The sequence below is a fragment of the Caloenas nicobarica genome, chromosome Z (assembly GCF_036013445.1).
Source record: "Caloenas nicobarica isolate bCalNic1 chromosome Z, bCalNic1.hap1, whole genome shotgun sequence".
Taxonomy (NCBI): domain Eukaryota; kingdom Metazoa; phylum Chordata; class Aves; order Columbiformes; family Columbidae; genus Caloenas; species Caloenas nicobarica.
Window position 1 is genome coordinate 10,327,052 of NC_088284.1, and position 24,746 is coordinate 10,351,797.

General features: G+C 42.7%; 1 protein-coding gene across 3 annotated transcripts in view; it reads left to right on the forward strand.

Annotated features, from left to right (window-relative positions):
- UNC13B (unc-13 homolog B) overlaps positions 1-24,746 on the forward strand; it is a 222,371-nt gene that overhangs the window by 194,027 nt on the left and 3,598 nt on the right. Inside the window, exons 32-38 of one of the 3 annotated variants that reach the window (XM_065657786.1) lie at positions 2,868-3,020; positions 4,917-5,040; positions 11,830-11,886; positions 17,085-17,165; positions 18,186-18,333; positions 21,123-21,179; positions 23,832-23,924. In XM_065657786.1, the coding sequence (XP_065513858.1) occupies positions 2,868-3,020; positions 4,917-5,040; positions 11,830-11,886; positions 17,085-17,165; positions 18,186-18,333; positions 21,123-21,179; positions 23,832-23,924 (713 nt within the window). The remainder of the gene's footprint in view (positions 1-2,867; positions 3,021-4,916; positions 5,041-11,829; positions 11,887-17,084; positions 17,166-18,185; positions 18,334-21,122; positions 21,180-23,831; positions 23,925-24,746) is intronic. The other 2 variants (XM_065657787.1, XM_065657788.1) reach the window with 2 other exon arrangements.

Below are 24,746 nucleotides of genomic sequence, written 5' to 3' on the forward strand. Positions count from 1 at the left end.
AAGTGGTTTCCAGCTTAGTGTTTATGAAGCAACATTCTTGTTTAAACGTTTTGCTCTAAATGTATGAAACAGCTGACTGATTTCTGATTGTTAAGTGAATATTGGAATAAGAAGGAAACAGGTTTAGAATTTAAAATTGACTTGTTCTAAGTTGCAGTGAATGGGTTTTCTAACATTTTAAGGGGAGGAGCTCTTTAAAGTATTGCCAGAGTAACTGATGGCAATTAAGTTTTATCGCAAATCATGTTATCATTTACCTGAGGATAAAAGTGTGCTCAACTTCATAATAATTTTGTAGTGAACCATAAAAAGATGTCAATTAAGCAAAATCTAGAAATACAGGATTCCCCACTGATCCTCAAAAATATCCACTTCTCATAATAAATCCCATTCATTTAATGTTGTTCTTTATAACACGATTAATGAAGGCACGAACTGTAGTACAGCTGAAATATGGGCATGGGGAATAAAGCAAATTCATAGCAACTTGGCCTCCTCCAGTCTACAGATTTGCAGTACTTAGGACCAAAAAATAATGGTAGGATTTGTCAGCAACTATTTGGATTTCAGCACAGAGAGCTAAGTGGGGAGATAAGTGAGGAGTTTCCATTGCCACTAACGGATGCTATAGCAAGAAATTGAGAGATTCAAACTGTAACTGAATTGAATCGATAAGGTTCATAATTAGATGGGGGATGAGAGAGGAATTATAATTAGGGGTTGAATTTCGTTATCTGAAACCTGTCTCCATGGTGTCACTGCTACAAGACAATTAAGGTACAATCTTGACATTTGCAAGTATAATTTAAAGAGCTTATTCAGTACCAGCATACATACCAGGGAGTGTTTAGAGAGATGTGCCAGCAAGAGATTTAGGCAGTCAGACAGCTCAGATGCTTCACTCATTCTTTAACAGTAATAGGGAATGAAAAGCAGAGCTGCAGTCTACTGTATAAGCAGGATCTTCTGAAGGGTATAAGTGTGGGAGATAAGACAAATATCTACAGTATTCTGTGTGGAGTCTGTAAACAGTTACTCCTACAACAGTGTGCACACCTGACACTGCAGATTTTAACTTTTCTTCGTCCGTGTGAGATAATTGTGCCTGCTGGGAAAGCAGCAGGCATCCGGAGAGCCTCACTACCTTTGTGCTGAGAGAGGATTATGTCTGGACACCGAAGCATTTTCTGCTTTAAAGCATATCATAGAGAAGAGGAGCCTTGAAAGGGTTTGTGCTTCACGCAAAGCTAGCTGCTGTTTTGTTCTTGGAGGCTGTAGGAGTGAAGGAGGGGAATTCCTGCGGGAATTAGGGAGCAGAATGCCTTGTCTGACAGCACAGGTGATGTTGTCTTTTAACTTGCTGCTGCCAAAGGCTCCTGTTAAGCTGTACATCTAGTAAGCTTCACTTTCAGGTGAACTTGTTGCCACAGAAACTGATTTATCATTTTTCATAATGGACAACAATTTTGCATCATAATAATTTTTATCTTTTAAGGGATTGTGTTATTTTTCTTCCCCTGGCTAGGGGTTTACAGCATCTTGAAGCAGGGTCCTGCAACTGGTGCAGTATTTAGGAGGATTGTGGGGTGAGATTAGCCTGTAACAACAGACAGGGTCTGTCAACAGTACAGGAAATTCTTGGTACTGTTTTATTCGATGTGACTTATGTCTCTGGCTAAGCTGCCATTGTAGCCACAGCTGACTGCCGCAATCCACTCTGCTAAAAATGGGGAAAGTGGAATTGGAGGCTCCATGTCAGAAGAGTTTTGGAATTGCTCTCTGAATTGGAATTGGAGGCAGGTTAGAAGTGAGCAAGAGGGACGGTGAGGCTGGAGGTGGCAGCGCAGGAGAGCAAAGAGGTGAGGAGGTGGAGATGGAAGGTGAGAGCCACAGGGCAGAGGGTTTGTGTGCTGTCACCCAACCCACGGATGTCCAAGGTGGCTCACACAGCAGAAGTTCAGGCCACTTATGCAGATATAAAGCTGACTCCCAAACTTGTGCTCCTGCTCTTAAATCTTTACCCTAGCTCCTAACACTGACTTCTCTTCTGGTTTCAAACCTATGTGCCATTAGTGGATAGCTAAATGTCACTTGTAATGCCTGTTGTTAGTAACTGTTCTTTTAAATGTCAAAGCATTTTCCTTTATTCACTGAATTGATGTGTTGACAGCTCTGCTGATCTATTAATCATTTTTAACCATTGTATTATTTCATTTTGAACCTCCACTTAGCAGTAAGAGATGGAACAGTAACCGTGCTCTAATGGCTTGCATGTCACTTCGTTACAGTGACACTGCTCGTTTCGCAGCTGAGCCCCACATCCCATTTTGACGCTTTGATATAGCATGGACTGTACGGCAGTGGGCTGGTTTCAGCCTGCCTTCAGACTGTCTCTGTTGTTTTAAAGACCTGGGCTATGCTGGGTCACAACCACATCACTACCGGTGGACCCCTGGATGCTCAGAGTTGTGCATTCGCTGTGCCACTGCTCCATGCTCTGTCCCAGTCTTTGTGGCATAACATCCTGTGTAGAAAGCAAAGATACAGCAGGGTGCTTTGAGCTAAGCATAACAGTGCTTCTTGAAATCAGAAAAAGATAATCTATTTTTGCAAGCAGAATGGATTCCTCTCAAATGTGATTGTGTTGTGTTCAGAGGTGGTAGGCTGTCTGTGGATGATGGGCATAAAGAACTGGATAGCATGCCCCTTGGCAACAAATACAGTAAGGAAATGAGCAGCAAATTTCAGAGAGGAAGGGTGGGTAATGGAGTGCATGGTTTATGGACTTGCAATATTTTACCTTATGTACTGGAGTTGAGATCTCTGCCACTGATAATCTTGGTTTTGCCTCTCTCCTATCTGTTCAGCTTTCAGACTCGTATTGATGAGTGCGTCAAGCAAATGTCTGATATCCTGTGTCAAGTGAAAGGAACAGGAAATGTTGCTGCTAATGCCAGAAACACAGTCGCACAAGATGCAGATAATGTCCTGAGGCCATTGATGGATTTCCTGGATGGAAAGTAAGCAAGTGTTCAAATATAAGTTACACGTACAATGTATTGGATTGAGAACAGGATGGGGGACGGTTCTTGAGATGTCCAGCCTCTGAATTCTCAGGAAGAATTAATGGCTTTTCTTCCCATATCTGCCCCTCTCTCAAGCCATGAATCACCTCTTCAGCCTTCATTCAGTGCCTGAGCACACTCTGTTCATTCTCGCTGTGGCAATTACAGCAATCAGCAAAACACACTGCTGATCAGGTAGTGAGAAATACTGACATTCTAAATTTACTAACTATGGGGTTTTTCCTATACAAATCATACTGCATCCAATTAGCAAATGTATTGAAAACCATACTTACTTGATTCATATACTAGTCAGTATCTCAGTCATGTTAAGCATGTGTATTCTAGTCATATCTGGTGCTGTTCTGACTGGGAAATAAGCTTCTGAGCTATGAGAGGTACGTAAGCTTGATCCATTGCTTTAATTAACTATTACCATTGACACCGTGCAGCATGATTCAGCTGTACAGGGACTTTTGTGGCTAACTGTGCGTAATTCTCATCAGCTAAGCCTTGATCTACAAAGAGAAATAGTTTTTAATCATTGTAGAAGTTAAACTTCTTGTTGATGCACAGCAGTTCTTTATTTTGAAAGGGATGTCCAGCAATTTTCCTAATAGATGCTGCAAGAGATGTGAAGCTTTGCAGGTTTAAAATATAGGGTTTTTTCTTAGGCTTTGTATTGATTGTCCTGTCTTTCCTTTGAGTCACCATGTAGTGAGTGACAATCACTACATCTAGGAGCCCCCTCATTTGAGATTTTCCATTGCATGCCTTCACGAATCCTGAGAAGGTACCTTCCTTTGTGTCTCTGGGAACTTAGTATGCTACAGGCTTTTCATCCAGCTGTGGAGCAAGTAATTTTGCTTATGATTATCTGAGCCTGGATTATTTTCTTTCCTCCTTTACAGAAGGAGAGTCATTTTCAGTGCTTCCTACATCCTACACTCATCAGTCTTGTCCCTGTTGAGTTTTGTTCATTTACTGTCTAACCAGCTGTGGGAAGATGAGGAATCTGGAAGATGATGTTACACAGTGTAGTAGAATCAGCCATCACCTGTGCACTGCTGCTGGCTGCACAGTTCCTGTTTTGTCGCTCTCCCAGTCTGATCAGTAAATGCCAAAATCCAATGATCATTTCAAATAAAAATCTAACCTTTTTGGCCTTTTGGGTGGCCTTTACAGTAATAAAGGGAGAATAAATAGGGAGATAAAGCAGAACATCTTTATGTAAAATGGAATAAATGTGTGGCAAGTGGTTGGTGGTGAATGCAATTGCTACAAAATACAGAAAAGGCCCAGAAATGCTTTGGCGTGGTTACAGAGGTGGAAGATTTAGAAACTTCAGCAGCTATCAGAAGCTGTGCAGCAACTTCTGCATAAACACCTGGAAAGTATTAATTTAGGTATTCAACAAAAATCATTATAATAACCCCTTCAAGTTTAAAGCCTATTATTCTATATTTGTTTGCAATTTTTTCCTGTATACTCTGCAAACCCGATACATCAGGAAGCATCTTCTTAAAGGGAACCAATTCAATAATACCTGCTCTTATTTGGTCTATTCCCAACCACCATAACTTCGTGATACCTTCTGTAACCCACAGGTCAATAAATAGAAATGACTGAGATCAGAAATGTCAATAATCCATTTTGGCTGAATGTCTTTAGTGCTAGAACTCCAAGGGTGAAGACAGACTGTACTTTATGAAAAGGAAAGATTTTTACCTTTAGAGCAATTGTTACAATAAACTGCTTTGGATGGGGCACTGGTTCTGCCGTACACATCTCCTTTTTCCCTGCAAATTGCATTCTTTGAACTTATTCAGTTCTTGCTCTCTCTCCCTGCAGTCTGACACTGTTTGCAACTGTGTGTGAAAAGACAGTGTTGAAACGGGTGCTGAAGGAGCTCTGGAGGGTGGTAATGAATACCATGGAGAAGCTGATTGTGCTGCCTCCTCTTACAGACCATACGGTAAAACATTTTCTCCTTCCTGACTCATAGCAGAAGGTGTTGCCATTGCCTATGTAATTAATCGCCTTGAAATAATGAGTCATCTGTCCAGGTAAATTTACCTGCGTGTAGCCTGCTCAAGGATGGAAAAATATGTCTGTAACCTAGTAAAGTAAGAGAACAGATCTATTTATAGAGGAGTTGCAAGATACAGAGCATATTCTAGAAAAAAAAAATCAAAATCCATGATCCAAAAGGAGTTGCCATCAAGTATATCAAATCTCATTGATTAGGGTTTTGCAGTCTTTCAAAGACAGCTGTGTATGTGGGATTATCGAGCAGTTAGTGTTGTCTTCATGGCATTAAATCAATACCCGTAAACACTGTTGCCTAATTATTTTCATCTATTAGTCAAGTGTTTCTCTGTATAGATGTAGTTAATTTGGGCTTGTTTTTTAATGACACCACCCCCCATTTTACTCCCCAGAAGGCTTTAACATCAGTATGGGCTCCATGGTTTCTGTGTCTCTGATGTTGGGAAGCTGAAAGCATATCCAGATAGTTTTTCTTCGAAGGCAGTTTTTTATATAATGGTTCAGCTGTGTGGATGTGCTGGATGAATGTGCATTGTGCATGTAGTGATGTTTTTAACAATGGAAAATGAACCTCTTCCCCAGTTTTGAGATACCACAGAAACTGATAAATGTTAATCACACACACACAGCTGCTGGGGAAGTTGACACTCAGTTGGAGGCAGTGTGAAGTTTGGGCTATAACCTCATTATTTGGAGATGATCCAGAATTACTTTTCATCTCTGTGTTTGAATAAACTTGTGGTCTGTGGCTAATTTATGCTGATTTTTTTTTTCCCATTAGTGGGTAGAACAATAGCAGTTTTCACTCTTCAGCAGTTGCCTACATATTTTGAGTACACTTCTTGTGTTGCAGTGTCTAGAGAAGTGAGGCAAACCCGTATCTTCCACTAGGTGTTTCTTGCTGTGAGAGGGAAAGCCTCTTTGCCTCTGGCCTTGATGGTGTGGACTTTAAACAAAACTGCTGAGATGCGGTGTGCCGTCATACCTACTAAGCATAAAATTAGCACGAGGCGTAAATTTGGTGAAGACTGCTAACTCCGACCTCAGATTTGGAGTAATCATTTCTGCTTGTCTTTTTAATTTATAAAGGATAAAAAAAAAAAATTAAGACCATCAAGTTTCTTTCTCTTGGTTGGATTGCATTAAAACTAAGTCTTTGGGGACAGGTGCTAAAATCAACATCTAAGAGCAGCATTAACATGACCCCTCAGAATGGAATCAGTGAGATCAAGGACCTTAGAGAGAATGAGGGGAGAGCTGTTTGAAATTTATACTAGCCAGCTGGTGAATTTTAAAGGTGGAGTAAAAGAGTGATTCGGTGCTTGTATCATGATGAAGGCAGTAACTGTGATCAGCCAGTTCTTCCAACCTGCAGGATGTTGCTATAAACCACTTTTGAGGTTTTTTTTACAAAGAGTTTCTTGTTGCCATCACTTCAGTTTCAAATTGAGAAGCTCTTTTTGTGTAATGAAGCACACCTTCAGTTTTCTGAGACAGTGCAAAATCTTCATAGCTCGATTTTCAGCTGTCTAGTCAGTTGTATCATAGTGAGGCGCTGAACTAGTCCAAACTGGAAGAGACAGTTGTCTCAAAGGTGGTTGTGAACAACGCAGTGATTAAAATGGCCTTGTCTGGAGTCCTTGAGTCAACCTGTGGTGAGGCTAGATGGGCTACAGAGGCAAAGAGCAGCTTCAGCTCTCCCCTGGGATATAGTGATTTATCCTGTCACCACCAGGTGTTCACCATCCTAGCAGTGAAAAATGGCAGGGCAAGGCAAGGCAAAACTGAAGGCGGGCAGTGTGGGCAGAAGCAGTGCTTCCCCATTGCTGTTCTCCTGTGCCATGCACCTCTTATCTAATTTTGCTTTGTCTTAAAAGAAGGCACGTCAGACTCAGAAATAGGCCCAGGTACGGTAACTCACTGTCCTCCCTGTCCGCAGCAACAGAAAGCCCTAGTGCAGCCTCTGCGTGTTTGAAGGACCACAGGATGAGGGTTTCCCTCCTAAAATTTCTCTGAAGCCCTTAAAGGAGGCTTATGCATGGTAGAAAAGAATCCATTTTATGGAATATTTTCTCTCTGTGAACTTGCTAGAGGTGCAGAAGTGGTTTTGATGTTGGTCATGGAAAGCATACCCGTGTAGAAGGTTCTCGACTGGCTGTGGTGTTTCTCATTTGTTGCTTGCATGACCTTGTCACTGCACAGTGCTTTAATGCCTGTTATTCTCGAAACGGATCTGTTCCACTGAAATTGGCTAAGCCTGTATCACACAGGGAAGAAAGCCTGAGCTCTGCGCTTCAGTTCCCTGCTGCTTCTGGAAGATTTTGTGTAGGGTGGGACTGGGTGAGAAGGGAAGTCCATGAAGGATGCAATGGTGACAGGGCTGTTTTACAGCCCCCGACGGCCTGAACTGCCTTAATGCCTTTCAGGCAACTGTCTTCTGTCGCTCTGAGCACTGACTGCTCATGGGCTGTGAGATTATTAGCAACATGATCTCCGGTAACTCACCAAGCAGTGCACACCTCACTAGTTTTAAGTGATGATCAACATTTAATTAAACACTGTCTTGTCTTGGATGAGTGGATATGCAAACACAACTCTCTGGGAGTCCTTATCTTGGGGTTCAGTGCACAATGCTTGGGAATATTAATAGATTAGTTATACATTTCTTTCTCCCTCACTGCCTAGGATGAAACTATATCATGCCATTGGTGACTAGTCAGGTCAATGAAGAGCTGCTTAATTTACACACTCTGGAGCCTCTTCTTTATTTCACAAGGAATGATGCAGCCATTCATGTGAGGCTCTATTTGTGCTTGCTCCTACTGTGCTTTTTTTCGTACTAGTCTTATTTCTCTTCACTAAATGAGAACATGGTCCAGGATAAGAAAAAAAAAAATGTTCTTCAAGCTGCAGACAGGTTTTACACGTGACTTGCAAACTGGCTGTTCATCAGGGTCATCCGCCAGCAGCACCACTCCGGGAGCTGTCCCGTGGTGGAAGAGTGTGTGGCTTTAAGAGGTTTTCTGAAACCTTTCTTAACTTGTGTTAGTTTAAATGAATCCTCTCCCTTGTGCTAGCCAGGAGCGAAGAAGTCCAAGGCTGCCACTGCGATGAGGAGAAAAAGCTTCCTTAGCCTTGAATGAAGTGATGGTCTGTGAAATGCACATATGCCCAGATCTCTGTAATGAAAGGAAATTGTTTTCCCTTTTTCATCCTCAACTTTAAGATTATTTTCTTACTGTTTAATACACCACAACAACCAAAAAATAGGCTAATTTTCAATGAGTGGTACCAAACATTTCCTGATGATAAAGTTTTAAAAATGAACTTAAATGCTGCTAATAAATGATCAGATCTCATTGAATGTAGAAATGAAAAAAAAAAGCAAAGGAATGTACAATACCAGATAAAGCTTCCTTGCACTGGTATGTCTCAGAAAAATAAGCCTGAGTAATAATACGCTTTCCAAAAAAGGACTGGAATTCAAAAGACTTGCGGTAGGCTTTTGTTTCCTAACTTTGTCAACCGAGCGATAGGACAGTTAAGCTGTGAGGGTTTGAACCTCTTGGCATATAAATCAGTGCATTTCTGTTGGCTTCTAGCAATTAGACTTGAGTCAGCTGATGATCCTTTTACTGAGGGGGAAGAAAGCAGTCATACCATTAACAAGGAATTTAAAAGGAATTTAAAATATTTGTGTTATGGACTATAGATGTCTTTCATGTTTCCAAAAAAATGTAGGAAGGTAAAACTAATTTCATGAAGGGAACTAGGAAAACCAGCACTGAGGTCTGTCTTCTTTCCATCTATGTTTGCCACAGAGCTAGGCAGAAACTATTCATAGTAAGGACTTAATATTTCCTCATCTTCCATCCTTGACGTTTTAATCAGATCCATTGTGGGTGGCTTTTCTCAAAACTACCTGATATTTGAGTTCAGTTGTTTTCATTCCCCAGAGGTGCACCTGGAATAACTGCTATCTGTAGGGCTGTATGATATGTTTTGCATGAATAATAACTTTTCTGAGGAGTTACAGCATCTTGTTTACAAGAATGCCATTTGGCAGAGGAAGGAGCTGCCCAGATTTTCATTAGATGTTACCAGCATTGATGACAAACTCAGCGTAACAGTGAAATAGCTTCTCCTTGCAGACACATTGACAGAGACTGGCACTGATTGATGAGGATTTTCTTAGTGGACAAGAACTGAGGAGCAGTTATCTGAGCGGCTTTGTTGCTTGAAGCGTATCAAGCCACTGGGTATTGCTCAGTGTTACTGACCTGCCCTCTTTAGAAGCCTGTGGCAGAAAGACTACGTGCCTAGATCAGTTAGTGTTGTTGCTCAAATGTATGTATTTTTTTTAAAAAGTGTCCAATGAAGGCTGAAAATACTGGATCAAGAAATGTTAATGTTAGTGTGTTTTGAGACTGCTTACTGAATTTTTTTTAAAATTAAGATTATAAAAATGTGTTTTGTTTTGTTTTTTCTGCTTGGTCAACAGGCATGTAAACCTTTTTAAGACTCTTTAGCCAAACAAACTTTATGACCAATCATACAGAACAACTGGCACATCTGCTGGGTACCCGAGCGCTGGCTGAAGCTGTGTCCCTTGGTGGATTATTTGATGTGGCCCACAGTGAAATCTCTTTGTTGCTTCTGGTGCGCAGTCATGTTCAGTCTCTCTCTGTGGAAATACAGAGAATTTTGTACTCTTCCAGTCAGAGTTGTACTCTAACACTACTCATGGGATATTGGCAGCAAGTGAAGCTTCCAGTCTTATGTCAGAAACTTTCTTTTATGGATGCGTTGCCCTTGCTTGCGCTTCTTTCCCCCTCCAAGAGTTGTGAATTTAATCAATTATCAAGAGCTTCTGTTTAGCTACAAGGTCAATAATGTTCATTCTGTATTGATTTGTATTCAACAAACATAAAAGGCTGAGGAGCAGTGAGGGTTAGGTGATGGTTACGGATAGAGCAAATCAAGAGGTTGTCTGTGATTTCAGGGTAGAGTCTTTCGGCTTGAACACATTTCCGAAGCTGCCAAACCTAAAGAAAAAGTATCTCATCTGAAAATTCTCTTCTGGACTGCTCTTGTAATGGGCAAAGTGGGGGTGTCCAGTGTCCCTAAAGTGGGTCTCAGTCTTTCCAGTGTTACAGCTGTAAACTGTTTCCTTCTGTAAAAGGGTACCTGCTACCTCTAGCAACAGATATAAAGACACTTTTTTGTTGTTGAGGGGAGCCTATGAGTGAGGCTGATGTTAAGAGTCTTCTCTGCAAGTACCTGTATAAGGTAGTTCCTGCTCCACAGAGTACTGACTTAAAAGGCAAGAAATAAACACATATCAAAGAAGGCAGCAAAGAAAACAAACTGAGTGGCATATGCAGGAGCAAAGGGCGACCTGATAATTCTGGTTTTACACCTTGCTTCATTACAGTTCAAAGGGTTTCGGGCTGGGGAGTGGTCATGGCAGGTGTGGGAGGGTGAACAACTGTTAAGATGAGAAAGCTCCTAATGATCAATTACAATAAAGGAGAGACAAAGATCATCTTTGAGAGGGCAGCTCTCCTGACATACCTAAGACATTTTTGAGACATGTAATAGAGGGGAGGTTTAGATAGGGAAGAAGAGTCACCCATAGCTTTGTCTTGGCCGTAAAGCCCAAATCTGACTAGTTCGTAAGGGCTGAAGTGGAGGGCAAAGTTTCGTGGTATGATAGATGCCCAATTCATAGCCAGAATTACAATAGACTGGGGTTTTATTCCGAGTGGAGTAATAGGCAGTTGTGACTTTTCTAAAGAAAAAGGCAAAATTAGATGAATAAAAAGAAGCAAAGTGGAAGAAAATAAATTCCACCACACCCTGTAAAGCATCTCTAGGAGAAAAGACTGGAGAATTGTCTTGGTTGCTTTTGGCTTTCTCATTAAATTTCGGACTTAAGTCCCCAGACAAAAGTAATATTACACAACAGACAAATGCTGTGGTGGGGAAAAGGAAAAATATCTTTGTTGTAACCACTGCAGAGAAAGTATGTAAAAATGCATTATACTAGAGTGTAAGCGACTTGAAGCAAAACTTCCCATCACTGGGATTTGTCTTCTCTTTTTGTTACTTTATTGGTCATACAGCCTCAGTAAACCACAGTGGGGGAAGAAGAGCCATTTGCCGAGCTTTTGACATGTAAATGTGATGCTGTAGTAGTCACTGGACTTTGTTTACCAATCTCTCACACAAAAACTGCTCAGATCCAGTTTTCTTTCTTATCTGGTGTATGCTTACCCCCACCCTGCTGATTGGACCCTACTTGTATAGAGAGCTTGTCATCAGCTGTGTTATCTTTTGCTTTGGCCAATATTATGGTGTCTTCATGAGTATTTAGACTTGAAATCTAAAGGAGCACTTGGAGACCAAGCCAGCGCACTGCCTTCACCCCCACACTCTGCAATCCCTTTGTTTAAATGGGTGGCTGCTGTAATCAAGGGTGAACCAGCTAGCAGAATATTTGTGCTCTGAAATAGCTCTTGAAGTGGTATCTACGGAAATGCCAGGTTTTATACTGGGTAATAGACTGGCAAGGAGTCGAGTTATTGTGGCTGACCCTGGGGTGGTTATGTAAAGTTTTATCTGCAAACTGACTTGCTTGAAGGAAAAACATGCAAAGCTTGTTTATAATCTTTTCCCCCCACCTCCTTTCTTTTCTAACCTCTTGCAATCATAGGGCACACAGTTGATTTTCAGTGCTGCTAAGGAACTGGGACACTTGTCAAAGTTGAAGGTATTGTTCTGCATGGCTTGTGTGTAAGCATGTCCATGTGTGTAAGCACAGAAGTGTAGTAGCACATAGCATGTCTTGTGCTTCCAGTGGTGTGTCGCTGAATGCAATTGTAGAGAAATGCTTTTAAATGCATCAAATGTGCTTTTAAATGCATTCTGCTAACATTAGTATTGTGTTTAAATTAACTGTTAAATTTTACTGTGGGTTTAATCACCAAAGTAGTTTTTCTCTTCTGTATATACAGTGATCGGTTTGGTATATCAATTTAAAATGAAAAAAGTAGAGATCTCAATATCTGGCCATTTCCTCTTTACCCCCATCTATTAAAGGGAGTCCCTTATGTGATCCTGATAATGAGATTCGGTAGGAAAGATGATTGTGCTAGCTATTCATGAATTATATGAACTGTTACAAAAATAACTTGCTTATGGAAGAAAGCCTGTGTCTGTAAATTCCTTCTGCGTGGGCTCTCTTTACAGGCAAGCTGGCATTTAGCATGAAGGCAATGTTGATGTGTTTTGACAGTGCATGACGTGACAGTGCATGACATGAGCATTACTAAGTGCACGCCGCCTCATCATAAGCCAATCAAGCATTAATTCGCTGGTCATGACGGGAATGGTATGAAAATAGTGATGCCTTACAACGTTCAACTTGTACTGTGCTGTGGTTTGACGTGTGCTACAAAACAGATACTGTGCAAGAGAAGGTCTAAATCTGAAGTATCACGGGGCACCAATTGCACTGGATGGAAGATGGAGCTGAATGTGAACTCTTTCTCAGAGCGTGATCAGGGAAATCTTCCCACAGCAGAGAGCATTCTTCTAAGTGATTAGTGCAATTTCAAAATGCATTCATCTTTTCTCATTATTTCTTCCTTTTGTATTGAGCACTTATTACAGCTGTCTTGGTACTATTATCTGTCATAGAATAGTTTGGGTTGGAGGGGACCTTCAAAGGTCATCTAGTCCAACCCCCCTGCCATGAGCAGGGACATCTTCACCCAGATCAGGTTGCTCAGAGCCCCGTCCAGCCTGGCCCAGGATGTCTCCAGGGATGGGGCATCGACCACCTCTCTGGGCAACCTGGGCCAGTATTTTACCACCCTCACTGTAAAAAATTTCTTCACGTCTAACCTGAATCGCCCCTCTTTTAGTTTAAAACCATCACTCCTTGTTCTATTACAACAGGCCCTGCTGAGAAGTCTGTCCCCATCTTTCTTATAGGCCCCTTTTAGGTACTGAATGATCGCAGTAAGTTTCCCCGGAGCCTTCTCTTCTCCAGGCTGAACAGCCCCAACTCTCTCAGCCTGTCCTCCCAGCAGAGCTGTTCCAGCCCTCGGATCATTTCTGTGGCTCCTCTGTCCCTCTCCAACAGGTCCGTGTCTGTCCTGTGCTGAGGGCCCCAGAGCTGGACGCAGGACTGCAGGTGGGGTCTCACCAGAGCGGAGCAGAGGGGCGGAATCACCTCCCTCAAACTGCTGCCCACGCTCCTTGTGATGCAGCCCAAGATATTATTTGCCTTCTGGGCTGTGAGCGCACATTGCCGGCTCATGTCCAATCTAGTTTCCCTTGGCGAGCAGACACATTTTAGCAATCCTACTAAGTGATCTAGACATGCAGGTGTGTGATTAGATGCACACACTTTTCTCCAGCCACATTTTGAGGCTGTTGCATAGCAGTTAACAGTGACATAACATAAACCCTCAGCTGCGGTTCCCCAGTGTAGTAGCTGTCACTTGTGCTGGGGGATGGCCCCTTGCACTCCCACAGCCAGGCTGTCCTCCCTGGTGACCTGGTGGCTCCCAGGGGTTGCGATACCTCCACTGTGCCCCGCAATTACAACATTCCGTGCCACTTCATGGGAGAAATGGGGAGAGAGGAGCTTTGTATCCAGCCTGGGAGGGTGAGAGCTGGACCACAGCCTCCAAATGTCACTCCCTTTTCCTGTGACATCCCCTTCCCCTTTCAAAAACAACAGCTGTATCCCAGCACTTGGAGGAAGAGAGGACATGCCTGCCATCTATGTGCCCTCCTGGTGTCAAAGGGGGAGAGCTCTGAATTTACTCCATTTCTCCTCCCAGGCCGGAGGGACAAGTCTGTGCACAGAGACCTGCGAGTTCCTGTGGCTTGCTTGTGTTTTCAAGCATAGTCAGTGGCACTCGCTGTTATCTTCTACATCTTCCATATTTTCTCATTACTGGAATTCCCTAATATATATGTATAATGTGCTTTTTGCCGGGAATGAGCTGGAAGCTTTGCCTGTTTCCATTTGCACTGGTGAGATGAAGACCCTCAGCAGCAGCCTGTCTTCAGTTCAGTTACTCTAAACCTTAACTTCGGTAACTCTGGACTGCATTTTTAGAGATGCGTGTAATCATGTAAATCAGGCAAACCTGGGTGTGTGTTCGAGGTTTTATTTGCATATGCACATATAGGACACAGCAGCACAGGTACACAGGATTCTATATGCGGCAAGAGAACTGTACAAAAGTGTGAAAGCGCTCTGCCACCCGAATTCTGAAGACCTTTTGTTCAGACAGATGGTGTGAATCAACACTGCATCCAAAAATTTCCGGAAGAGTAAAGATGCTACAAGAGTGTAAATTGCTTGGGTCTATGTAAGCATCATGGATGTTGGTTTTTTTTTTTTTTTTTGTCCTTTTGTTTTTGCGGGCACGTAGAAGCTAATAGGGAAGGCATGAGCAAATGCCTCTTCAGATCACCTCTTCTGTGTGTTTTGCAGTTCCACTAAAAGCCTGGGAAAATTATGGGATGGATTTTAGGCTTTGTCTTAAATAGAACAGGGGGAACAGAGCCCTAGTGAATCAGATAACTCAGCTGAAAACTGAGACTGACAGACCTGACAAGCACAGGCTCTCATCCTGATGACAAGTCAATTTCACAGTGTATTTCATAATGCTCAGAAAACCAACCGTAAAACTGGCACCCTGGTGCCACATACCTGCCTTCCATTTATTACCAAACTCTTCCCTTTTTGCTTAATAGCCAGCAGCTGGAGCAGGGAGCAGCTGCCTCCTCTCCCTTGTGCTCCCCCAAGGATAACCTGTGGAGAATACAAGGATGAGTATGAGAGACCAGGAAAAGATTTTCTTTTTTTTTTTAACTTCTTCTACTTGAAGTTGCATAATTACTTGATGTAAATATTTGTGACTTGCTGCTGGCTGGCAATCTGGGAGGTGCACAGTAGCACTCTGTGCAGTCCTGTATAGGAACAGTGTGGGATTTGCAGAAGGCAGGTGTGCAGGGGAATGACAGTCGTGGGCTCCTCTGTGTGTAGGTGCAAGCATTATGAGTCCAGTCACTGGGTTATTTTTACAGAAAGTGTTGAAGTAAATGGCACCGGGATACTCTCTTAGAAAGCAGTGATGCGGTGTTCTGCATGGACACCAGCGGAGTGACCGCTCAGAACAGGCTAAATGAGCCTTTACGAGTTTAAGAGAAAAATCCTGACCACCTGGTTTCTGTCACAGTGTGGAGAATCTGGCAGTCAGACCTAAGAAATCATTTCAACAGACACGAAAGTCACTCTGCCTTGGTGACACAGCTACCCTGACTAAATTGGCCTCTCCCGTGGACATGGCCTTGGGCTCTGGCTGATTGTGCACTTAATCTGACTGTCAGACAGAGAAAGAATGTTTTACCCTCTGTGTACTGAAGTGTGATGCCACATGATCTTCAACTGAATTACTCATGAAGAAGAGGGAGGAGAGCTATTGCTCCCCTAAGGACAGCTCGTCGCAGCAGAAGATGCTTTGCAGCTTACAGGGTGCTGTGCCGCTGCATGTTGCTTTGCAGACCAGGAGCAGCGCGCATGTGGGAAAGAGGCAACTTGAGGCATCTCTCTAGTGCTCAAGAAAACACAGTATGGCCTTGTCAGAGGTACTGCTGACTGGAGAGGCATCTTCTGCACAGTTCAGTGCAGCACTGTGCAAAGGTGCTATCTCGGTGTCTGTGGGGAGCGTGGCAAACCCCTGGCACTGCGCCTAGACTGCAGTGAGCCCTGTCTCCATCAGGCAGGAGATGGATGGTGGTGGATAATGCGTGGGAACAGCACCAGACAATGTGAATCATAGGATTGTTTTGTTTGGAAGATCATTGAGTCTGACCATAACCTAAATCTAGCACTAAACCATGTACCTGAGAGCATCATCTATACATCTTTTAAACGCTTCCTGGAATGGTGACTCCTCCACGGAATCACCAGGCTGTGTCATAGCCAGTGGGCTTTTAAGCATGAAATGCACACATGATGCTGCACATTAGGCATGCTTTACTCAAAGACAATTTAGTGAACATCTCCTGGAAAGTATCTCTCATCAGAGGCTATGCCATGTTTAAAGTAGGGATAAGTAGCTTTTGCCTGATTTACCTGTGTCTGTTTCATGAACGCTTCAGCATCCAGGCTGCAGCCAGCTGGCCTGACCCTCCAGCAGCTCAAACAGTTAGGATCTGGGTTTTGTTTTCCCTGAGACCAAGATTAAGCATCAGAGAGAAAGAGCTTAGTGCAATAGGAAGGGATGATACATCCTTGTAGTCAAGCAGGAGTCTAACAGGGATACATTCCCATGCAGGAAAGGGAATCCATTCCCAAGGGTATCCTGGTTCTTTGCTATTAAAGATGGTGGATCTTAATGGGAACGACTTCTTTTAGCAAAGGTATTTCCTAGAAAATGTTGCTTGTTTGTTTGTTTTTCTTCCTCTACAACAACAATATGATCAATTAGGGACCTTTGCAGATGGAAGAAAAAACAACAACAAACCTACATCTAACAACTTTGCCCAATATCTGCTTCTCAGAATTCTTTGTTTTAGGTAGTGTTTTAAGAGCTTTGTTGTGGCTGCTCGAGAATGACAGGGGTTGCAACCAGACTCCTGTGAATCCTGTTTGGGTTTTCTGAGAGACAAACTGAGATTTTAAATTGTCACTTACTTCTGTCCAGTTCCTTTCCTATTTCTCTCTTCTGTGCCTGCAAGAAACAGAGACAGTGGGCTTATTTTTAAGTTAAGCTGTAATAAGTGACTCTGAGAGACTCCATTAAGCATTCCTTAGACAGCTGAATAAGTGCTGTGGCCATATTGACACAGCATGAATCCAGAGAAAGAGGTGATACTGGGGACTCCCTTTCCTTTAATCTCTGACAGCTTACTTACGTCAAATATAATGGTTGTTTGCAGGATCATATGGTGAGAGAAGAAACTAGGAGTCTCACTCCAAAGCAGTGTGCTGTTTTGGATCTGGCACTGGATACTATCAAAGTAAGTGATTCTTTTTCTGTCTCCTTCATCCCCTTGCTCCATCCCCAAATAATCACAGAATCACAGAATGGTTGGGGTTGGAAGTGACCTCTGGAGGTCATCTAGTCCAACCCACCTGCTAAAGCAGGTTCACCAGAGCAGATCACACAGGAAGGTGTCCAGGCAGGTTTTGAATGTCTCCAGAGAAGGAGACTCCACAACCTCTCTGGGCAGCCTGGTCCAGGGCTCTGACATCCTCAGAGTAAAGGACTTTCTCCACATATTCAGAAGGAACCTCCTGTGTTTCAGTCTGTGCCCATTGCCCCTCATCCTGTTGTTGGGCACCACTGAAAAGAGTCTGGTCCATCCTCTTGATGCCCACCCTTCAGATATTTATCAGCATTGATGAGATCCCCTCTCAGCCTTCTCTTCTTGAGGCTGAACAGATCCAGCTCTCTCAGACTCTCCTCATAAGAAAGACGCTCCAGACCCCTAAACCATGCTCCAGACCCCTAAATCATCTTCATAGCTCCCTGCTGGACTCTCTCCAGTAATCCCATATGCTTCTTGAACTGGGGAGCCCAGAACTGGACGCAGAGCTCCAGATGTGGCCTCACCAGGGCAGAGTAGGGCAGGAAGGACAACCTCCCTCAACCTGTTGGTCACCCTTTTACTAATGCACCGCAGGAATAGTATTTGGGAGGATAGTGCCTGTCCCAGTTCAGGAGATAGTAGGAGTCTGTCACTGCTGTTACAACGTTAAAGGCACTGAGTGATACTGCCATGTCTGTGTAAACCCAAATAGCCTCAGGTGACTGGCATGTGCTGGGAGCCAGCGTATTTATATTTAAGTGCTTTGGAAGAGGAGAGTCATGAGCAGTTTGGTGCCAGTTGGTCTAAGAGCTGGATTTCTGGTACAGAAGCTATTTTGTTAATTTTTCCAGCTCTTTCCGATCTACACACACAATAGCCCATAAATGTTGGTTGCTGGTTGCAATTCTTCCTCAGTATTTTTCCTCCTTTTTTTTTTTTCACTCTTAGCAATATTTCCATGCTGGTGGAAATGGTCTGAAGAAAACCTTCTTGGAGAAGAGTCCAGACCTGCAATCGCTTCGATATGCTCTTTCTCTCTACACTCAGACCACAGACACTCTCATAAAAACCTTTGTCCAGACTCAGACCGCTCAGGGTAAGACTCTTTTGTGTTGTTGGCAAAGTTGAATGGAGCTATCTGCTCGGTTGGTAATTGCTCTGTCTTGTACTGCCAGCTTGTAGAATGCTTTTGGCAGTAACATTTCTGGAAATGTGACAGTTGAGGCTTTTGAAACTGCGAAGGAGAGAAAGGAGGTTATTTCCCACTCAAAAGCTACATTTCAAGAGAGCAAAAATATGTGGAACATAAGTCCTGAGGTGTTTGTGGTCTCTCTCTTTTTTTTTTTTCTGCAATCCTCATTCAACAGTCACGTTTCATGAATTAAAACAGGTAGTTGTCTTAAAAGGAGTGAAACTTGAAGTTATTGTACTGAAACTTACACGGTGATGAGAGAGGCCATTTCAGCAAGACACCACGCAGAAACGAGTCAGTGCCTGTGTCACCGGCCAGCTGCCAGCAGCCCGTGCAAGCCTAAGGCTGATTGACAGCAGTGTGACGAGAGCCTGTAAAGGGAAAGATCTTGTAGGACAGTAACAAAAGCACTGTTTTGTCTGCAGCCAGTAACAGAGTATGTGTGAGCTAGATGATTTCAAATCACCGCAACATATTAGTAAGCTGCTGGGATGTGTCACTGGATCTCTCTCGGCAACGCACGATAGCGATGCTGTTTCATTGATTTGGAAGGGATAAATAGTTAATTGTCTCTGTCTTTCATTGATTTCATGCAAACATCTCCAGATTGTTGTACAGAACAATTTGGTCTATAGTCAGGGAGCTTCACTTACTGACTGAGTATCTCACTAATCTCAGAGAGAGGGGACAGATGCTATTAGAGGTTAGATCAAACCTGAAACTGATGTTTTAAGTTTTCAGGCTCTTTAAATACAAGCCTTTGGCATTGGGCTGCTGCATCTAAGCAGCAAAAGTCATACAACTCAGTGGAGCCTCTTTCTGCCACCTTTTTCCTTTAATCCTTTCAAGCCCTATGAGAGCTGGCCGGTCCCTCAGACTGTATTCACAGTCTGAGTGAATCGGTCAGTCTCAACTCCATCAGCATATTGTCACACCGAGCCCTGAAATCAAGGTAAAAGCACTCCCTAGCTAACACACTTTTCCTTCTTGCGCAAATGAGACGGCTTAATACTGAGATTCTCCAAGCAGTGCAGAAAGTACCAAGAATTATTGAGCAGAACAAGGTTTGGTTTTAAAGTTTTAAACTGAAAAGTTGAGTGTAGTTTTGGGGGACTGAATCATCTGTGCCTTTAGTAGCATGATATATTCTTGCTTAGGTTGAAATATACTGCGTTATAAAATACACAGCGTTAACAAAAGAGTACGTGCATTTGAGAGCGTGGTCCTATTGCTGTGTCCCAGCAGAGCAACGATGACATCCAGTGGCCAGACAGGTCAAAGTCTTCTGCATCCGCAAGGGACTCCGGGGATTTGGCTGTTGCTGTTAGTCATACAAACACTTTTTAATTGGGAACTTGTGTGTACAGTGTGTTTTCAATCTTTGCTGTTGAATGGCAAATGTTTCCCATTATATATCCCCAACAGTTTCCCATTATACATCCAAAATATGAACTGGATCTATTTTTTTTTATGTGGATGCTATTAAGTTGTTGTGATGAGCCAAGATATAAAGATGTGTGTGACACTGCTGTTCTACACTCCATGCTACAGTCAGGAGTGTTTAAAATTAGAGGAAGAAAATGCTCCGTTGAAGTTGCAAAGTGGTAAATTCAAAGCTGATATGAGGAAGCAGCTTCATGCAATGCATGATTGGATTGTCAGAGTCCACTGAGGGTTTGATTGTAAAACTCCACTGAGTCTGAGTGTTTTGCAGATACACAAAGAGAATTGAACGTGATCTGAGAGGAGCAGGATATATGGAGTTGCCACAGAAGTGTGTGTGTTGAGTGGTTTTGTTTTTTTAAAGTTTAGAAATATTTAAGCTCTAGTTTTAGGACATAACATGCACTCATTATCCGTATCTCACAGCTGACTGATGACATTTATTTGTGGCTCATCTGAGCTGCTTTAGGAGACAGGTATTGGACATGGTGGGCCACTGAGCTGGTCCAAATCAGCATCTTCTACATTAGTAGTTTTGAGAGTTTTGGACCCTGTTTTGGGAACAAAAGGCTGGACCCATGCCACCTAATATCTGTAGGATCAATGATGGAATATGTCTGAGAAAGGCTTGACTTGGTCTTGAGATTGGGGCTAGAAAAGGGTATTGCTTGCATACACTTCTCAGTAGCCCTCGTTGGTTGATTGGTCTGGAGATCTGCACATGCATTGGAGGGACAGGAGGGACAACACTGGTATTTACAGCTGACATCTGCTACCAGGGTGCTCTGACTGATGTTTCCCTTTGCATAAGTCAAGCTTCCCACAACGCTACAGGAGGAAGCAGCTGCATGCACAGCTATTTAAATGCTGGCTGTTTGCCTCTCTTACTTTGCTGCTCAATGGTTGCATCTTCCAGTTTGCGAGGTATCTATTGTACTCATTTCCTTACTGAGCAGGCTTCTATAGCACTCTGCTATTAAATGTTTGCTCCATGAAGTTGGATCAGGGCTTGCAGTTTAGTTATGCCAGCACAAATTCTGTTTTGTTTTAACCCAGACAACCCTTTACTTTCAGACAGCCTTGCTCTCCAAAGCCTGTGCTGGTGCAGAAGATCTGAGAGGATATTTTTGTTTATTAAGAGCTAGAATATTTGTCTTGTATTTATTTAAGTGACACCGCTAATTGGATTGTAATTCACACTCTTCTCTCTTTATCCTGCTTGCTTCTTGCCTTTTGAATTCATGTCTCAGTGCATGATGGGAAAGGTATTAGGTTTACCGCTAATGAGGATGTTCTTCCTGATAAGGGTATGTTCAAGACTAATGTTGTTACCATAACAACATTAGCCAACTGCCTTGCTTTTGAAGTCATCTTGCCCATGCTCAGAAACCTTTTCCAGAGACCTGTTCCCCGTAGCTCCCTGTAGAAGTGAGCTCCCACCAAATGCTTGCATCCCGCAAACGGAGCCACGGGTTGTGTGGTGTAGAAGTCTGTCCCCTGCCTGAGAGCCTGTCCCCAGCCTTGAGATTGATTCACGGGATGTGAAAGCTGTCTCAAAAATGGACTGTTTCTTGAGAGATGCTACGGACTTGTTCCCCAACCCTTTACCATGGGCTATGTATGGCTGTTTTAAGTCCTAGACTTGCATGCGTATGGTCTGCTGAGATGGGCTATTGTAATACCTGGTTATGTCTGATATGCATTCAAGGTCATGGCCGAGCTTGAAACATCTGGCTTGAAGGGGAGTAGCTAAAAGTCTGGGTGCTCTGGAGAGCCCTAAAAAATTAAGTCTTGTTCTGTTTCGTATCTCAATTTATTTTCTGCTGTACAAAGTCTTTTTGTTATCTTAGGTGAAATACATCTGTAAAACGTTGCACAAGCTCAGTTCTGCAGTTTCACCTTCCAGTATCGCAATACCAATGAGACTTCCATGTCACAATTTAAATCTGCTTGTCGCTAAATGTGCAAGTATGTGCATATATACAGTTGTACATGATCAGAATATTTTTCACTGGCCATCTACAAAGTGGTTTTTTTGTTTCTGAACATTTAACTTAATAGAATATTTTTGTATGAAAAGACAAGAATGAAGATAGAATATATCTAAATTTTGTCTCCCTTAAAGGTGATGAGATGGTTCTGCTGTCATTCCTCTGAAGCATCAGTGTCTCCTTTAAAACCTATTAATGGCACTAAAGATCAGTAAAATGAAGACCTGAGTGTTTGGCAGCTGATGTTTTCACTGATGTGGCTTGATAAAGTAGTTACGTACTGCTGGTAAACTTGTCTGTTCCTACGGAAAATGCCACCAGTGTAAGTGAGGTATCCACACTCTCAGGTGTGTCAGGTCAATAATTAAGCCTACCAATTTTAAAACTCTGTGCTCATATACAGAAAAGAAGGCACACTGCCCTTCTAAGTGGGGAGAAAACAGTACATTCAAGATCATGTACGAATGTTACAGCCTAGGGGCTGTTTATTGTACTCAGGTCAAGAATGAGATTCTACCCTAAGATTATAATTTGAGGTTCTGTTATGTTTGCTCAGATACTTTTACTTGTATATTAATGTGACTTTCACTGCCTACGGTTCTGTGCCATGTAATTCTCTTCAGAGATTGCACAGATTAGCTCTCAGCCTCTTGGTTTTTAAATGTTAAATGTGTGGTTTTGCTGCCTGCAGACTGTTCTTGTGAAAGCTGACATGTTAGATCTATTTAATCAAAATGTTTGTCTAATGATACCTTCAAGCTCTTTATCTTGAATTTCAAACACACCAATTCTTTCACTTAGTCCTGTGCCTTAGCCCCAAAATTGACAAAATAACTGCTGTTCATAGGTACCCAATTACCCTGTAAGTATCCCAGTTGCAACATCATTGGTAATTGTCAACCTGAGATCAGACAGTTATCAAAAGGAAGTCAATCTCTCGCTATCTTATCAAAGACTTCATTTTCATTTTGCAAAGGAGTCTTTTTCTATAATTTACATGACATCTTGACTTTCCTACCCAGAAAAATGTCATTTCCACATATTGCATAATAATTATGATTAAAAGTTTAAAAGTTGAAAACATCTTAATACTCGAATTGTAAAGTTCATCTGCCTCTGTTACAACACGTTGTCTTTTCCTCTGTGAAGCTACATCTTGTTTTCTCCCTGGCTAATTGATAAAGGGAAATAAGTATGCCAGTCGTGAGTGCTTCTCTCTCATCATTTTTGGTGCACAACAGTGAAGGGCTTCTCATTATCCTCTGGAGGGAAGCAGATAGGCAGTCAGGATGACAACTTTTATCTGATGTACAACGTGGAAAAAGCTTCTTGGAGGGTGAGACTACACTATGGCTCAGTGCAAATCATTAACATCTTTGTGGTTTTTCTTTTGGTTCCCAAAATTCATCTCCGGTGTGGTGGGGTTTTTTTGGTTTTGTTTTTTGTTTGATGTTTTTCGTGGTTTTTTGTTTGTTGGTTTGGTTTGGGTTTTTTTTGGTGTGGGATTTTTTGTGTGTGTGTGTGTTGTTTCTTTTTTTTGTTTTTGTCCTCCCTTCTTCCCTGCACAGACAGGAATGCCGATGCCTACCACTGGAATGCCTGCATGTGCACACTATAGCTTGGCAGGAATCTCTGGAAAATCCTTGCTGTCTGTGAGAATCCATCGTCAAGTTTTAGATCTCTTAAATTCTTTTAAAATTCTTCCCAGTATTCTCAACGGGATGCGAACTTTACGGTGGCAGTGTAAAAAAAAAAAAAAAAAGAAAAGTTAGTGTTTATGCGTGTTGGGCATGCAAGCCTGATGTTATTTTGCATTGATGTTACGTTATGGATGTTGACTGAAAAGCTGGCTATGGAAGGTGTACTGTGGAAACACTGTTGTCTTGCTGGGGCCATAAACTAAAGATGGGTGCCAATAAACAATAACTCGTGTGTGCATGGGGGGGGTGTCGATTTTTCTTCTAACAGGCTCTGGTGTGGACGATCCTGTGGGCGAAGTGTCCATACAGATCGACCTGTACACCCACCCAGGGACTGGTGAACACAAGGTCACGGTGAAAGGTACGGCAAAGCACGCATCACTGCTCAGGCTCTGGGGCTGTGTTGAGGCAAACCTCCAGTTGGCAGTCCTGGTATTTGTGTGTTAGCTCATGGGGCGCGAATCCAGAATTGTTCCCTCTGTTTTGCATCAGGAACACGTAGAGAAACAGCTAACGAGCTCGTCCAGTCCAGACAGTGACACGGCGATGTACAGTCCTGTTGTTTATTGGCAGTGGTACACAAAGTAAACAAAAACCGGCTGATGGCTCTCACCAGGCGGCACAGTTCAGCCTGTGCTGCAGAGAGCAGGGCAGCGTGACAGGGCCGTGTTGTGAAATTGCACAGTGTAAACCAAGAGATTGCAGAGCCAGCGAGAGTTCAGATGCTCCTCTTCCCCATCCCGAAGGCCACGTTGGTCTCTGAAGAGCTGCTCTGAAAATAACTAAAGCAGTGATTCATCTCAGGCTTCCTCTTCCTCCATCTCTTTTACTCAAAGACAGCATATTTAACTACTTTAATTTCCTCTAAAGATATATACAAACAGCTCTTCAGGCCTCTCTTCTCTTGGCTAAATCTACACCACAGCATGAAAGCTGATTTTCAGAGCTGTTTTCTGTGCTTCATTCTGCTCCCTGCAGTGACCTGAGAGAATGAGAATTAAAGAGCTAATAATTCTGGGCTCTGGAACCACCCACAGCTTATGGGCTTTTTTTGCCTTACCTGCAGTCTCATTTTCCTTTTCAACAGAGACCTTTATAGAGGTCCCCAAAATGTCCCCTTTTTTTTTTTTTCCCTCATCCCACACATGATGTAGAGTTAAGCACTGAACTGGCAGGTCAGTCC